At 40.8% G+C, this 16,739-nt stretch overlaps 1 protein-coding gene, 2 long non-coding RNA genes and 2 other non-coding genes across 5 annotated transcripts; 1 reads left to right on the forward strand and 4 right to left on the reverse strand.

Annotated features, from left to right (window-relative positions):
- Positions 1-2,974: 2,974 nt before the first annotated feature.
- On the reverse strand, positions 2,975-3,832 carry LOC148266290 (uncharacterized). Its single transcript, XR_015818761.1, has 3 exons — positions 3,507-3,832; positions 3,226-3,296; positions 2,975-3,003 (listed from the first exon to the last, which is right to left on the reverse strand). It is a non-coding gene; the product is annotated as an uncharacterized LOC148266290 (long non-coding RNA).
- A 2,602-nt stretch (positions 3,833-6,434) lies between these two features.
- Positions 6,435-7,905, forward strand: LOC110819030 (Glutaredoxin family protein). The gene has a single exon (XM_022048113.2). It carries the CDS (start codon positions 6,569-6,571, stop codon positions 7,589-7,591), a length of 1,023 nt encoding a protein of 340 aa, XP_021903805.2. The 5' UTR covers positions 6,435-6,568; the 3' UTR covers positions 7,592-7,905.
- Positions 7,906-8,007: 102 nt separating this feature from the next.
- On the reverse strand, positions 8,008-8,079 carry TRNAC-GCA (transfer RNA cysteine (anticodon GCA)). Its single transcript has one exon. It is a non-coding gene; the product is annotated as a tRNA-Cys (tRNA).
- Positions 8,080-8,153: 74 nt separating this feature from the next.
- TRNAC-GCA (transfer RNA cysteine (anticodon GCA)) lies at positions 8,154-8,225 on the reverse strand. The gene has a single exon. It is a non-coding gene; the product is annotated as a tRNA-Cys (tRNA).
- A 5,534-nt stretch (positions 8,226-13,759) lies between these two features.
- On the reverse strand, positions 13,760-14,677 carry LOC148266291 (uncharacterized). Its single transcript, XR_015818762.1, has 2 exons — positions 14,285-14,677; positions 13,760-14,140 (listed from the first exon to the last, which is right to left on the reverse strand). It is a non-coding gene; the product is annotated as an uncharacterized LOC148266291 (long non-coding RNA).
- Between the last annotated feature and the right edge of the window lie 2,062 nt (positions 14,678-16,739).

A 16,739-nucleotide genomic window follows, 5' to 3' on the forward strand; every position in this document is an offset into this window, starting at 1 on the left:
CGCTAGCCAATCCATTCCTAGGATTACATCAAAATCCCCTGTGTCTAACCCTATCAGATCTGCTATCTCCACGGCACATGCCCTGTAGACAACCTCTCCTAGCAATGTCTCCCCCCCAGCGGTAGATACAAGCAATAATGAATCAAGTCTATCAGGTGATACACAAATTTTGGAAGCAAGAACATGTGAAATAAAAGAATGTGATGCACCAGTATCAAACAAAATATGAGCAATGTGGCCAGAGATAGTATACATACCATGTACCACGTCCGGGTCTGCGTCTGCATCTTTCTGGGTAAGGTTGTAAACTCTGCCCTGGATTGGAGGCTTCCCTTGATTCTGGTTCCTAGGGCACTCCCTCGCATAGTGCTGGGCACTGCCGCATATGCAACAGGTGTTGTTGAGGCGGTAGCAGGGTCGGTCCCTATGATCCCTGCCGCAGTACTGGCAGATCTTCCCACGTGCTACCCCCATAGCCTGGGGAGGGGCCTGAACGGAAGGCCTGGGCTTCTTACTGGGTTGGACAGGCATGGTAGGCGCTGGTCTGCGGAGCGGGGCTGAGGGTCGGGAACTTCCCGCTAGTTGAGGGCGGGTGTCGAAGCTCCTTTCTATGATCTGCGCCTTTGTTAGGACTGCCGAATATGTCTCGAGCTCCATCACCAATAAGTGCTGTCTGATCGCCGGGCGGAGGCCCCACTGGAATTTCCTGGCCTTTCGGCCCTCATCCAACAATGTCTCCGGGGCATGTCGGCCCAGCTCCAGGAACTTGTGGGCATACTCCGACACTGTCATATTACCCTGGACCAATTGAGCAAATTCTATTTCCTTTAAATGTTGGATGTGTTTAGGGAGATACTCCGCATGGAAGGCCGCTAGGAACTGCTCCCAAGTAACTGGTACAGGCAGGGTGGCCCGCTTGAGCTCCCACCAGCGTACCACTTCCCCTACCAGCATGTAGGAGGCAATGGCAGCCCTCTGCTCAGGAATTACTCCCAGGGTCTCAAAAGCTCTCTCAGTCTCTGCCAGCCAGTATTGGGCCTCTTCGAACGAGGATCCCCCTGAAAAGGTAGAAGGGTTCAGTCTCCTGTACCTCTCTATGAAGCCGGGGTCGATCAAGGAGGGAGCGGGGTCCCGAGGTAGAGGGACTGGGACCGGCTGAGGGTGAACTGGGGGACCCTGTGGTGGCGCCTGCTGATGTGGTGGGGGCACCGGAATGTGCTGTGGCGGCACCTGTTGGTACTGTGGCTGTGGTACCAGATCGTACCGCGGCTATGGTGTCGGGTGGTATCGTGGAGGAACAGGCTCCTGCCGGGGTGGCTCGGGATCAGCCTGCTGTAGCGGGCGCTCAACCTGCGCTAGCGGAGGAGGTCCCGGTAACTCCCTTCTCTCCTCTTGCCTTCGCTGGGCAGCTGCGAGAGCCTCCACCATCTCATACAGTCTGTCAAGATCCTCCCGAAGTGAATTATCCTGAGCCGCTCGGTTTAGTGGGGGCCTTCCTCTCCTCATTCTCGTGTACCTGTTTTCGCAAGGAATGATTGAGTAACGATATATCGGTGAGTATTTATCTAAGGCATTATTGTGTAAGGGATGGGTCCGAGGAGACGCGGCTCTGATACCAACTGTAACGGCCCCGGAAATGTTAAAATGGAGTGAGTATTTAAACACATAAAATGCGGAAGCGAGATCAAAATTTCAGTTAATATCCCTTACACGAAAACCAAAAACGTACTTAAAATATAAAAGATTAAACTAACTAAAAGAGAAACTCGAAGATAAAACTATGAGTATGACTACAGAGTCTCTAGGCATCCCCTTCGTCGTCCTCCTGCGGAACGGGCTCGGGAACCATGTCTTCCTGATATGAAATGGTTAAATAAGGAGTGAGCTACACTAGCCCAGTAAGAACATCACGATATCTCACCGTCACAGAGGTAAAGGTGGGTAGAAAAACACAAAAGACCAATGGAGTATGATTTACAACAAATCCTTTTATTTATGATAAAACCTTTACCATCCACTTACCTCGGTGGAATTCATGAAATAATATAAGAAAAACAATAACATTATCACAATCATGGAATAATATAAGCTGTAAAACATAGCACTTATCACGCCTTTTGTAATTCAATCATTATACAACATATCTTTTTCTCATTTACTAGCCTACTAGTATCCATGGGGGTCCATAGGGATCCCGCTACCCGTTAACCTTTAACATTCATAATCAGTTTCCAGGGTCGTCCCCATACTCCGTCCGGTATGGGCGCCAAAACCATAAACCTCAATACCCCGTCCGGTATGAGGGTTAAACGGGCCGTCCCCATACCCCGTCCGGTATGGGCGCCAAAACCATAAACCTCAATACCCCGTCCGGTATGAGGGTGAAACGGGCCGTCCCCATACCCCGTCCGGTATGGGCGCCAAAACACGTAAGATCTCCATACCCCGTCCAGCATGTGAGACCACAATCCCGGTAGGGTTCCCTACGGACCCGGTCCGTCCACCATCTCCCAGGATATCTAGTCAGGCTGACCCCATCATACAATTATCAGTCTACACAATCTTTCATTTTCCTCTTCCTCAGTAAGCATTATCAATTCACATTTTAAACAAGCAAATCGTAATTCATGCCAAACAGACAACATACGGTATCAGTTTTTCAGTCATTCAACCCATAACCAATAAAAACGTAATATATGCACACGAAACTATAAAATAAACACATCAAACCTCATACTGCATTTAAAACTGTAAAACAGGCCAAATAACAGTAAATCATCAATCACACTAGACTCGGGCTCCATTAGCCACCTTAAACAATTTCACACATTCGTTAATTCAAGAAATACCGTTTTATCATTTTGAACTTTAATACCGTGATAGGAAATAGGGTGAGGGGTCCTTACTCGTTTCGGGGTCTGAACACGGCTTCACAGTGCCCTTGCAGGCTGTCCCTAATTTTCTCTGAATTTTCCTCGGGGAACTGAAACGCACTACTGGTACCTGCACGTGTTCAAAAAAAATCCCAAATTAGGCCCAGGGCCCCTTTCGGCCCAAATCGCAACTCCGGCACGGCGGCTCCGGCGAGCGGCGGCGCCGAGTCGCCTCGGGTTGGCTGTTTTCGGCCGTTTCCGGCCGAATTCGGTCACACTCGCATCGGTCCCTGTGAGAAAACAACCCTAGGGCCCTCGGGGGGCCAAAAAATCACAGAAAAACAGAGCTTACCGGCGGCGGCGCTCTCGGGTGCGGCGGCTCTCCGGTGAGGTTCGTGTTTTGGTGATTCGGCTCCGGTCAACCTGTAGAGAAAAGAATGGTGATCACGGTGATATAAAAATTGCATCAAACGGAGGCCGGGAAGGGCCTCGTCGGAGGCAAAAACCAAGAAGGGGCGCGGCGGCGCCGGTGGTCTTCGGCCGCGTATTCCGGCCGTTTGGCAGGGATTTTGGCTCCGATTTGGCCACAAGAGGAATCAGCGTGGAAAAACGAGTCGGGGGTATGAAATTTACCTCGATCGGCGGTCGGAAATTTCCCCGGCGCGGCGGCGGGTGGCGGCGGCCGGCTTCTGGTTTGTCTTCTCCGGCGAGCGGCAGGCGGCTAGGGTTTGTGGTCTGGTGTGGGGGTTCTATTTATAACCCCTTGCCTTTTGATCTCAGCCGTTCATTTTGTTTTAATCTGGGCCGTTCGTTTTTGATTGAATCTGGGCCGTCCGTGCGATTGCATCTGGGCCGTCCGATCGCGCGATTGATCTGGGCCGTCCGATTGCGCCCACGCGGATCGCCAACGTGGCCCGTTCCGGAGTGACGTGGTCTTGCCACGTGGCAGGCCCCGGTTGGCCGGGTTGCTGACCGGGCCTGCTGACGTGGCTGCCGACGTGGCTTTTTTTTTTTCTTTCTCGGTCCGGGCGCTACAAAAAATGAAGAAAGACTTGTCTACAATCGTTGTTGGGTTGGTCCAACCAAGAAAGGCATGGGAGTCTTTTGGCATTGCTTGGGTTAAGTAAAGCAGGAAAGAAAAGCTCTTATTCGGATTTCTCTTTTACGGCTGAAGTTTTTTCTTTGGCTAACCTGCATAGAAAATGACGGTGAACAAAATGATTGAAAAATCACGTGAAACAGAAATCAGAAAGGGGCTCATCGAATGAGTTTTGGCCGTGGTGGCTCCGCTGGGCTTTGCCTACAGTTTCTGGTTCACATGTCGTCCCTTTTGCTCCGATTTAGCCACAAGGGTGCTCGAAATCGAATTTCAAGCGGGTAGGGAGAATTTTTACCATTTTTGGCGGTCGACAGTGGCTCCAGTGCGACGGCGGTCGTCAGTCGACCTTCTTCTCCAGCGTCTGGGTTTTCTTCTCCGGCAGGGGCTGACGGCTAGGGTTTAGGTTCCCATGTGATGCGAGGTATTTATATCAATCCCGCATTGATATGAGTCGTCCATTACGATCGATCTCGTCCGTCCGATCGCACCTAAATAAAAAATAAATCTGGACTGTCTATCGCGATTTGATCTCGGCCGTCTGATCATACTTAAGGGAGAAATAAATTCGAGCCATCTACGCGCGCGGGATCAATCCTGGACCGTCCAATTGCGGGACACGCGGATCACCTGCGTGGCACCGATGTCAGCGCGCCTCGCAACGCGGTGTGCTTCAATTCGTCGAGGTTGCTCACTGGACAGTCTTACATGGTACAATTTTTTCTATTTGCACTCTAACATCTTGTTTCTAATTTTTCTTTCAAAAACACCCACCGAACCTAAATTTTCATCTCTTTTTTTCCAAAATTATTTTCGATTTCATTTCTAAGCTATTTTTTTCAATAAATTCAATAAAAATTAAAATAAATTAATTAAAAATAAATATTTATATATTTTTAAATGTTAAAATTGATTACGGACCCGGATATTACATTAAATTTTTTTGTTATAGTAAATTTTAAAGAATTAAGAGCTTTCTAAATATAAACTATAGCCTAACTAGAAACTTTCAAATGTAATGAATTTTAAAGAAATTAAAAAAATAATAATAATTTAGGAAAACTAACAATATTAATGGGTATGAGCGTAATAATTTTGAAAGTAATACTAATTATTACAATTTAGATTGTAATCGTGTTTTATAACTTAAATTTATGACGATTAATTTTTAAACGACTAATTTTTAAATATCTGTACTTTATACATTAGAGATCGATTAAATATAGTCAATTCAGGCTTCCATTAGAATAATTTAGATTTTTTTTATTGTAGTCAATTTAAAAGAATTAAGAACTTTCAAAATATAAACTATAGCCTAACTAGAAACTTTTAAAAGTAATGAATTTTAAAGAATTTAAAAAAAATGAATAATTTAGTAAAACTAACAAAATTAATGAGTATGAAGGTAATAATTTTTAAAGTAATACTAATTATTATAATTTAGATTATAATCGTCTTTTATAACTTAAATTCATGACGATTAATTTTTAAATGTTTATACTTTGTACATTAGAGATCAACCAAATATAATCAATTCAGGCTTTCATTATAATAGTTTAATTTTTTTATTACAGTCAATTTAAAAGAATTAAGAACTTTCTAAACATAAACTATAGTCTAACTAGAAATTTTCAAATGTAATGAATTTTAAAGAATTTAAAAAAAATAAATAATTTAATAAAACTAACAATATTAATGAGAACGACCGTAATAATTTTGAAAGTAATAGTTATTATTATAATTTAGATTATAATCGTATTTTATAACTTAAATTTATGGCGATTAATTTTTAAATGCTTTCATTAGAATAGTTTAGATTTTTTTATTATATTCAATTTTAATGAATTATGAATTTTTTAAACATAAATTTTAACCTAATTAGAAACTTTTAAATGTAATAAATTTTAAAGAATTTTAAAAAAATAAATAAATAATTTAGTAAAACTAACAATATTAATGAATACGAACATAATAATTTTAAAAATAATATTAATTATTATAATTTAGATTATAATTATATTTTATAATTTAAATTTATGACGGCTAATTTTTAAATGTTTATATTTTATATATTAGAGATCGATAAATTATAAAAAAAAAATTATAAAAAATTTATAAATATACAGAATAATCTTCTCATCCTACCATATAAATTTTAGGTTAAATTATATAATATATGTAATACTATAAAGCACATAGTATTTTCTATTTATTCCTCCTCCATACACTAGCTGGGGACTTGAAATATTATTGGCAATTTGGGACGTAATAAAACGTTATGATTAAGATACATGAACAATTTGCACCCACAATTTTAGGAGAGACCACATAACACACGCATTTGCCAAAAGACAAAAGCCCATACTATACTTTGCTGACGTGACAAAAACCCATTTGGCCACATGGCCTCTCAAAAAACCAGATATACATCCTAAGGTTCATATCACACCATTTCGAAATAAAATCCCACAATTATTCTAAACAAATAGTTTCCAATATCAGATAAAACCACCATTTCGAAACCAACACCCAAGCCACACAAATCTATACATACATTAATGTTATACGTATTCCTCTTCTAACCAACACTTGAACCACAATGGGCTGCGCTTCCTCCAAACGTGTCAAGGCAGCCGTCGATGTCTACCGTCCGCCTCCTTCCAGCTTCGCTGTCTTCGACATCAACGCCATACAGGAGCCCTGGCTCATAGTTGAGAATCCGTCAGATGACCAGCAAGACAAATTACAGTCACTGCCCGCTCCGGTTCCCTCCACCATCCTTCAGAAGCTCGAAGACGCCGGCGGCCCCCGCTCCTGGGATGAGGTCAGCAAGGCCCTGCAAGCTCACCTCAAGACCCCTGTCGTCCCCCCAGTCCAACCACCTCCAACAGATCACCCACCCAAAGAAGCTCCACGTAAGAGGTCCTCCTTCCACACCCTCGAGGAGCTCGATGCCAAGTTGTCTTCTAAGCAAATACCCACAACCGAATTGAGGAAACTCGAGTCGAAGAACTCAGCACCGGAGCCCCCGAAGGAAGCGACGACGGGTCTCAAGTCGGTAAAAGATAACATATTCATAGTGAGGGACAGGCAAGAGAGGGAGAAAGAAGGAACGAAGGTGGCTCTGAAATGGGACCCACTGAGCGAGTTCCCTGAGAAGTGCCCTGCTGGTGGAGGCGACTCGGTGGTGGTGTACACGACGTCGTTACGAGGAGTCCGACGGACGTTCGACGACTGCACGCGGGTGCGGGACATACTCGAGTTGCAGGGGGTGGTATTCGAGGAGCGGGACGTGTCGCTTCATGGGGAGTATTTGCGGGAGATGAGGGAGTTGGTGGGGGAGGAAGTGAGCGTGCCGAGGGTGTTCGTGAAGGGAAGGTACGTGGGTGGAGTGGAGGAGGTGAGTGAGTTGAACGAGTCAGGGAAGCTGGGGAAGTTGATGAGGTGGGGAAAGGTGGAGAGAAGGTCGGGAAGAGAAGCGTGCGAGGGTTGTGGAGGGGCGAGGTTTGTGCCGTGTTTGGATTGCGGTGGAAGTTGCAAGGTGTTTTTGGAAGGGGATAAGAGAGGGCGCTGTGGAAAGTGTAACGAGAATGGATTGGTTTATTGTCCTGTTTGTGTATAGACGTCAAGGTGTTTTTCTTTTTTTTTTTTTTTTTTTTTTTTTTTAAGTTTTTTGTTTTTTTTTTTTTTTTATTCAGAAGCGGGGGAAAGCTACAGGGAAATGGTTTGAGGAGAAGTATTTTAGAATATATATATATATATTATGAATGGTAGGTGAATGGTAGTTATCGTTTGAAAAGAAGGGAATGAGATTAAAAGTAATAAAACCACAGTCATTTGTTTGGTGGGTATTTGAAGATGTAATGATGTAGAAACATTTTCATTTTTGCCAATTTTGTCCCAAGGAAAGTGAAATAAAAATGTATTATTCTCTCCTACATTTCCATAATCCGGAAAATGTCAGAATTAGGAAACTAAAATGAAATTAGCTTTACTTTCTAACCACGGCCGCTGAAAAGAAAGAAAAAAACCAAATTCAGGGCCCAACCGGGTTCGAACCGGTGACCTCTTGATCTGCAGTCAAATGCTCTACCACTGAGCTATGGACCCCTTTTGATGCTGAGTGAGAAATATTAAGTAAAGAAACAAAAGCAAACAAAAACAGAATCAACATAAGAGTAAAAAGGGCCCAACCGGGTTCGAACCGGTGACCTCTTGATCTGCAGTCAAATGCTCTACCACTGAGCTATGGACCCTTTGTTGTTCGTGGGATTATTTTATCAAATAATATTTAAATAACTTTTTTCTACCTGTGGTTAAGAAAAAAATAACTTTCTTTTGGTGAGCAAGAAATTTTAAATTTTTACTTGTTTCATAAACTGAAAAGATTCAGAAAATATAAAACTCATCTAAGTATATATATATATAGCAATACCAAAAAAAAAAGCGTCACATGATGCTATTAGTGTTATTTACAATTATATAAATTTTATTAAGATAAAGTTTTAGATATTATTATCTATTTAATATTTTAAAATATAAAAGCAAAATTAGTATAGTAATAGATATAATAATTATTTATTAAATTTTTAAATATAAAAAAATCTTAATTGACTACAGATTATGCATTATATAACTTTTAAATACAAAAATAATTTTGATGATAAATAAAATCGTTGTCTACCTAAATTTTCTAGATATAAATAAAATTTAATTTTTAATTAATCATTAATTATATACTATATATTTAATTAATAAATTATATCCTATGTGTATAAATAACAATATTAAAAAAAACACTGTTGGATTGTACTATTTTAGGTATCTTATAAATTCTTTTAAAGGTTAGTATCTATCAAGTAAAAGAATAAAATAATTCTTCATAACTTTAAAAATAAATGTAGCGCCGGGAAATTGAAAAAAAAAAAAAAAAAAAAAAAAGGGGCTACATCAGCAGCCACGTCAGCAGCCAGTCAGCAGTCCCGGCCAACCGGGACCTGCCACGTGAAAAGACCACGTCGATCCGGGACGGGCCACGTTGGCGATCCGCGTATGCGCGATCGGACGGTGCAGATCAAACGTGCGATCGGACAGCTCAGATGCAATCGCACGGACGGCCCAGATTAAATAAAAAACGGACGGCCCAGATTAAATCAAAATGGACGGCTGAGATCAAAAGGCAAAAAGGTATAAATAAGACCCCAACACCAGACCACAAAACCCTAGCCGCCTGCCCTCGCCGGAGAAGACGAACCAGAAGCCGGCCGCCGCCACCCGCCACCGCACCGGAGGGATTTCCGACTGCCGATCGAGGTAAATTTCATACCCCGACTCGTTTTTCCACGCTGATTTCCCCTGTGGCCAAATCAAAGCCAAAATCCCGGCCAAATGGCCGGAAAACACGGCTGAAACCCAGCGGTGCCGCCGCGTCCCTCCTCGGTTTTTGCCTTCGATGAGGCCCTTCCCGGCCTCCGTTTAATGCAATTTTTATATCACCGTGATCACCATTCTTTTCTCTACAGGTTGATCAGAGCCGAATCACCAAAACACGAACTTCACCGGAGAGCCGCCGCACCCGAGAGCACCGCCGCCGGTAAGCTTCGGTTTTTCGTAATTTTTTGGCCCCCCGAGGGCCCTAGAGTTGTTTAATCGCAAGGATCGATGCAAGTGTGGCCGAATTCGGCTGGAAACGGCCGAAAACGGCCAAACCGAGGCGAATCGCCTCCGCTTGCGACGGCGCCGTTGCCAGAGCACGGCGGAGCCGCCGTGCCAGAATTGTGATATTGGCCGAAAGGGGCCCTGGGCCTAATTTGGGATTTTTTGGAACACGTGCAGGTACCAGTAGTGCGTTTCAGTTCCCCGGAAAAAATTCAGGAAAAATTAGGGACAGCCTGTAGGCGCACTGTGAAGCCGTGTTCGGACCCCGAAACGAGTAAGGACCCCTCACCCTACTTCCTATCACGGTATTAAAGTTCAATAAATGATAAAACGGTATTTCATGAATCAACAGATGTGTAAAATTGTTTAAGGTCGCTAATGGAGCCCGAGTCTGGTGTGTTTGTCTGTTAGCTGTTGTTTGGCCTATTTTACGGTTTTAAATGCAGTATGAGGTCTTATGTTTTCATTTCATAATTTCGTGTGCACATATTACTGTTTTATTGATTATGGGTTGAATGACTGAGAACCCGATGTTGTATGTTGTCTTGTTTGGCATAAATTACTGGTTTGCTTATTCGTTTGCGAATTGATGATGCTGACTGAGGAAAAGGGGAATGAAAGGTTATGTAAACTGATAATTGTATAATGTGGTCAGCCTGACTAGATATCCTGAGAGATGGTGGACGGACCGGGTCCGTAGGGAACTCTACCGGGATCGTGGTCTCTCATACCGGACGGGGTATGGAGATCTTATGTAACAGCCCCGGAAATTGTTAAAATGAAATGAGTATTTAAACACATAAAATGCGGAAGCGAGATCAAAATTTCAGTTAACATCCCTTACACGAAAACCAAAAACGTACTAATATAAAAGATTAAACTAACTAAAAGAGAAACTCGAAAATAAAACTATGAGTATGACTACAGAATCTCTAGGCATCCCCTTCGTCGTCCTCCTGCGGAACGGGCTCGGGAACCATGTCTTCCTGATCTGAAATGGTTAAATAAAGAGTGAGGTACACTACCCCAGTAAGAACATCACGATATCTCACCGTCACGGAGGTAAAGGTGGGTAGAAAAACACAAAAGACCAATGGAGCATGATTTACAACAAATCCTTTTATTCATGATAAAACTTTTACCATCCACTTACCTCGGTGGAATTCATGAAACAATATAAGAAAACAATAACATTATCACAATCATGGAATAATATAAGCTGTAAAACATAGCACTTATCATGCCTTTTGTAATTCAATCATTATATCACATACCCCGTCCGGTATGGGCGTCAAAACCATAAAATCTCCATACCCCGTCCGGCATGTGAGACCACAATCCCGGTAGGGTTCCCTACGGACCCGGTCCGTCCACCATCTCCCAGGATATCTAGTCAGGCTGACCCCATCATACAATTATCAGTCTACACAATCTTTCATTTTCCTTTTCCTCAATAAGCATCATTAATTTACATTTAAACAAGCAAATCGTAATTCATGCCAAACAGATAACATACAGTATCAGTTCTTCAGTCATTCAACCCATAATTAATAAAACAGTAATATATGCACTCGAAACTATAAAATGAACACATCAAACCTCATAATGCATTTAAAGCTGTAAAACAGGCCAAATAACAGTAAATCATCAATCACACTAGACTCGGGCTCCATTAGCAACCTTAAACAATTTCACACATGCGTTAATTCAAGAAATACCGTTTTATCATTTTGAAGTTTAATACCGTGATAGGAAATAGGGTGAGGGGTCCTTACTTGTTTTTGGGATCCGAATACGATTCACAGTGCGCCTACAGGCCGTCCCTAATTTTCCCTAAATTTTTCTCGGGGAACTGAAACACACTAACGGTACCTGCACGTATTCCAAAAATCTCAAATTAGGCTCAGAGCCCCTTTTTGGCCAATATCGCAACTCCGGCACGGCGGCTCCGCCGTGCTCCGGCGACGGCGCCGCCGCTTGCGGCGGCGATTCGCCTTGGATTGGCTGTTTTCGGCCGTTTCTGGCCGAATTCGGCCACACTCGCATCGGTCCCTGCGAGAAAACAACCCTAGGCCCTCGGGGGGCCAAAAAATCACGGAGAAGCGGAGCTTACCGGCGGCGACGCTCTCGGGTGCGGCGGCTCTCCGGCGAGGTTCGTGGTTTGGTGATTCGGCTCCGGTCAACCTGTAGAGAAAAGAATGGTGATCACGGTGATATAAAAATTGCATCAAACGGAGGCCGGGAAGGGCCTCGTCAGAGGCAAAAACCGAGAGGGGGCGCGGCGGCGCCGCTGGTCTTCGGCCGCGTATTCCGGCCGTTTGGCCGGGATTTTGGCTTCGATTTGGCCACAGGAGGAATCAGCGTGGAAAAACGAGTCGGGGGTATGAAATTTACCTCGATCGGCGGTCGGAAATTTCCCCGGTGCGGCGGCGGGTGGCGGCGGTCAGCCTCTGGTTCGTCTTCTCCGGCGAGCGGCAGGCGGCTAGGGTTTGTGGTCTGGTGTGGGGGTTCTATTTATAACCCCTTGCCTTTTGATCTCAGCCGTCCATTTTGTTTTAATCTGGGCCGTCCGTGCGATTGTATCTGGGCCGTCCGATCGCGCGATTGATCTGGGCCGTCCGATCACGCCCACGCGGATCGCCAACGTGGCCCGTTCCGGAACGACGTGGTCTTGCCATGTGGCATGCCCTGGTTGGCCGGGACTGCTGACCGGGCCTGCTGACGTGGCTGCCGACGTGGCCTTTTTTTTTTTTTTTCTTCTTCTTGGTCCGGGCGCTACATCTTATGTGTTTTGGCGCCCATACCGGACGGGGTATGGGGACGGCCCGTTTCACCCTCATACCGGACGAGGTATGGGGACGGCCCTGGAATCTGATTACAAGTGTTAAGGGTTCACGGGTATCGGGACCCCTATGGATCCCCATGGATACTAGTAAGCTGGTAAATAAAGAAAAATATGTTGTGTAACGATTGAATTACGAAAGGCTTGATAAGCATTATGTTATACAGTTTATATATGATTTCATGATGATGATGATGTTATTGTTTTCGTATATTGTTTTTATGAATTTCACCGAGGTAAGTGAATGGTAAAGGTTTTATTATTGATAAAAGGATTTGTTGTAAATTATGCTCCATTGGTCTTTTTGTGTTTTCTACCCACCTTTTACCTCCGTGACGGTGAGATATTGTGATGTCTTTACTAGGCTAGTGTAGCTCATTCCTTATTTAATTATTTCAGATCAGGAAGACATTGTTCCCGAGCCGGTTCCGCAGGAAGACGACGAAGGGGACGCCTAAAGACTCCATAGTCATATTCGTAGCTTTAACTTTCAAGTTTCTCCTTTAGGTAGTTTGATCTTTTATATTGTGAGCACGTTTTTGGTTTTAGTGTAAGGGATGTTAATCGAATTTTTGACTTCGTTTCCGCATTTGATATTTTTAATATATATTTCATTTTAAATTTCTGGGGCCGTTACAATAAATCTACCTTATTCTTTCTCTTCTAATTATTTCAATTAAACTTGAAAATATAAAACTTATAAACTCTTATTATCTAAACAATTCATTATTAAATCTTACAAAATAAATTCGAAAAAAAATTTGTATTTGAAGAATTTATAAGCTCTTCAAAAAAAATTTGGAATTGAAGAATTTAATTAATATATACATATAAAGCATGTAATTTAAAAATTCTAGTTTTATATTTAAAAATTATTTTTAAAAAATTGTAGAACTTGTGATATTTGTATTTATTATATACATATATATATATATATATATACACGTGTGTGTCATCAGATTTTACGTAAGTCTCGTTAAAAAAAACAAACTGGGATTGAGTTTAAATGTATAAAATTTAAACTTGTTGAATTTATAATGGATTCACCATTTTTTACTTTTAGTAATTGTTTTTTAAAAATTATTTGTATGAGTTCCTTTTTATTAGTTTCATTCAAAAAATATCATTGTGCTTGATATATGTCATTAAGTTGACACTTCATTTTGATCATTGATTTTTCATGTTACGAATGATGAAATAAGTTTGGACGGGTTTTTAGAGTTTAGTTTCATCCTAGTAGGATCGTAACCCTTTATCTTGGTCACTATAGCACGTGTTTCGCTCAAGACACAAGGGGCAAAATGGACTTCATATCATCCACCTTCCTTCGCCTTATCATCAACCCGTTTAGGGTTACAAACTCAACGGTGACAACTAAACACAAGAATGGTGTTTATTGCGGGACTTAATCCAATACCTTATGACGCAAACTGATGACAATCATGCACCATCTATGTAAGACACCCAACCGGCCTGAACCCATCTAAATGAATAAATTAGACCAGTTCATCATCTCTCATCTCTCTTTTCTTTCTCTTTTTCGTCCCCAGAATCTCAAACTTCTTTGCCCTCAAACAGCAACTGCTTGTGCTTCTCCTCGTTGAATTTCGTGATCGCATACTTGCCTGATCCTATCGTCTCCTTTAATGTTATAATTGCATATGTAATCATCTGAAAACGCAAAAGAGAAAAAAAAAGAAAGAAAAAGGAAACAGTTAGAGATTCAGAGACACGAAACATCTCTTTCGGAAAGGGTGGCGATGGTGAATGTGAAACGAGAAATCTGGAGTTTCTAAAGATAGCAACGGATGGTACCCAAATAAAAGGAGGATGCGAATGAGAGGATTTGGCCTTTTTCGACGCAGCTACTTTCACCTCGTTCGGCTCCTTGGTGGCTTTTGTCTTCTTCTGCTCCACAGCAATACTTTCAGTAGCTGGAAGTGGAGAAGTTATAACAGAGTCCGTAATAGTTGTCGTGAGATAACTTGGTGTTTCAAGAATGGAAATGGAAAATGCAAAGTGAATATCGAGAATTCTACTATGAGTGAGAGAGAGAAAGAGAGAGAAGAGATCATGAACCGGTCTCATTATTTTTCGCATAGTGGTTCAGGCTGGTTTACATACGTGTTTTTGTTATCATTCGCCACGTGGGAAGTCAATCAGTAATGAGATGTGCACACATGTCAATTCATGCACATGTTAATTAGAGTGTGAAGTGTAATAACACTGTACAAAAGGAATTAAAAGAGAATAATTTTTAAAAGTACAATAATAAAAAAATATATATTAAAATATTAATTTAAATATTTTAAAATAATACGAGAGAATTTAATGTTTTTAGCAAATATTTATTGAGAAGAAATAAAGTAAGTGAGATAAGTAAGTTAACTATATTTAAGGTCTTCTATATATAAAAAAAAAATTAAAAACAAAAAAAGAAGAGCAACATTAATTTGTACATTTTTTAGGAATAATAACAATTCCTCAGTTCTGATTGCAGGCTGCAACTTGCCTGCATGAAATCATAATTATTAGTAAATATTGGTCAGTCATACGATGATGAATTCATTCTCAAGTCTTATACGCACAGTACATTACACTAACAGAGTTAGTTATGTTCTAAAGTTGTTACTTTAACCGTAAAGAGTGGGATGTGACTAGAATAGAGTCGTAATAAAGTAGTCATATTGAAATGTGAGACTGGATCAACTCCTTTTTAGTTAGTCGTACTGGAATGTGAGAGCTAATATTTATTGGGTATTTTAATTTGACACTGCGTTTATAAACTTATTATTTTATTTTAAAATAAATTAATAGGATCTCCTTTTATCCCCCTCTCCCCATGTCGCCACTAAAGAGAGCACGAGGGCATAAAAAAAGAAGAGGGATAAGGTTTCTCTTATTTTTGGTTTGGCATAGCAAGCTCTCAGTAAGGGGCCCACACAACGAACTATTAGCTCAATGGTAAAGCGTATCCCTAATAATTTTGTCGTTGTGCTTAGACTATGAGGACTCTTAGCCACATAGATGATTTAATGTTTTCATCAACGCTTGACCCTGAAATGTGAATCATATAAGACACATTAGCATGGCATGCTTCTCTTGTTTGAACTGGAGTTTGAAACCAAACGATTTTTTAAGAGGATAGATGATGCGATTCAAATGAAATCTAATGTAGATTTAATTTTCTATTCACTTGTGGGATCCAGACGATCTCGGAGGGACCATCACGACTCCTCTCTTCTTGATAATTCATATATCTCTTATCAATGTATGGATAACTATGATTTAAGTACATGCTTAACTTTGACTTCAATAAGAAAATAAAATGAAGCACTTAACAACGTAATTTTACATGTCAAGAATTATGAAATTATTTTTATTTTATTATGAGATAACGGAGGGATCGTACTGTTTGAGATTTTGAATTAATTTATTAGATTATCTATTTAAGAAATTAATGGTATTCACCAAATTTAAAATAAATAACTTTATGTTTTTAAGTAAAATGCCAAAGTCTAAAAATGAATTCCTATTTCCAGCACTTGTCTCATCAATTATAATTTTACAATCATAAATGTGGAAAGCAAGCAAAAAGTTTTTAAAGTTTTTACTCTCAAATGTCCCATCATCATTCCTTTCTGTTTTCGTTTCCTTTTTATTTTATATATATATATATATATGTACCGATTTATCCGGTTCAATGGGTCATAATTAATAGATTGCTGGTGGATATTTATTATTACAGAGTTTAGTAATCAACTTTTGACTGAATCCAACTCCCACGTTAAATATTAAAAATCTTGTTTGTCGGAAACAGTCTGCTTCCGCTACTTACTAGTCAAAACGCCCTAACCCATTCAACTACTCCACACTTCAATCTCCCATGTACTATCAATTAGTAATTCATCAAATATTTAGAAATTCCAAGTGAGAGAAGAAAGAATTTTCAGTTTCTAATTTAATTTAACTCTAATATACTTTATTTGTATTTAAATAAATCATAATATATTTTATTTATTACTCAAATAGTCACGTAATCTGTTGTTCTATTTAAATTTATGTAATAAATAAGTAGTAACAATTTTCACCAAATAATTCTCTAAAAAAAATTATACAGTGATGGATTTTCTGAGTCCTCCCTCAGACAAATCTTCATGCTGTACAAAGAGCGAGGGCATAGCGGTTCTTTCCTCCTCCTAACTCCGGTAAGAGTTTGATTCTCGGGAACAATAAAAAGTACAAAACTTCAATCCTTATTAACTCAAAC

This window comes from Carica papaya, chromosome 4 (genome assembly GCF_054855325.1).
Source record: "Carica papaya isolate Zhongbai chromosome 4, ASM5485532v1, whole genome shotgun sequence".
Taxonomy (NCBI): Eukaryota; Viridiplantae; Streptophyta; class Magnoliopsida; order Brassicales; family Caricaceae; genus Carica; species Carica papaya.

What these genes read in the sequence shown, in the direction of transcription:
- LOC110819030 (XM_022048113.2), top strand. Translation starts at nt 6,569, where the DNA reads ATGGGCTGCGCTTCCTCCAAACGTGTCAAGGCAGCCGTCGATGTCTAC.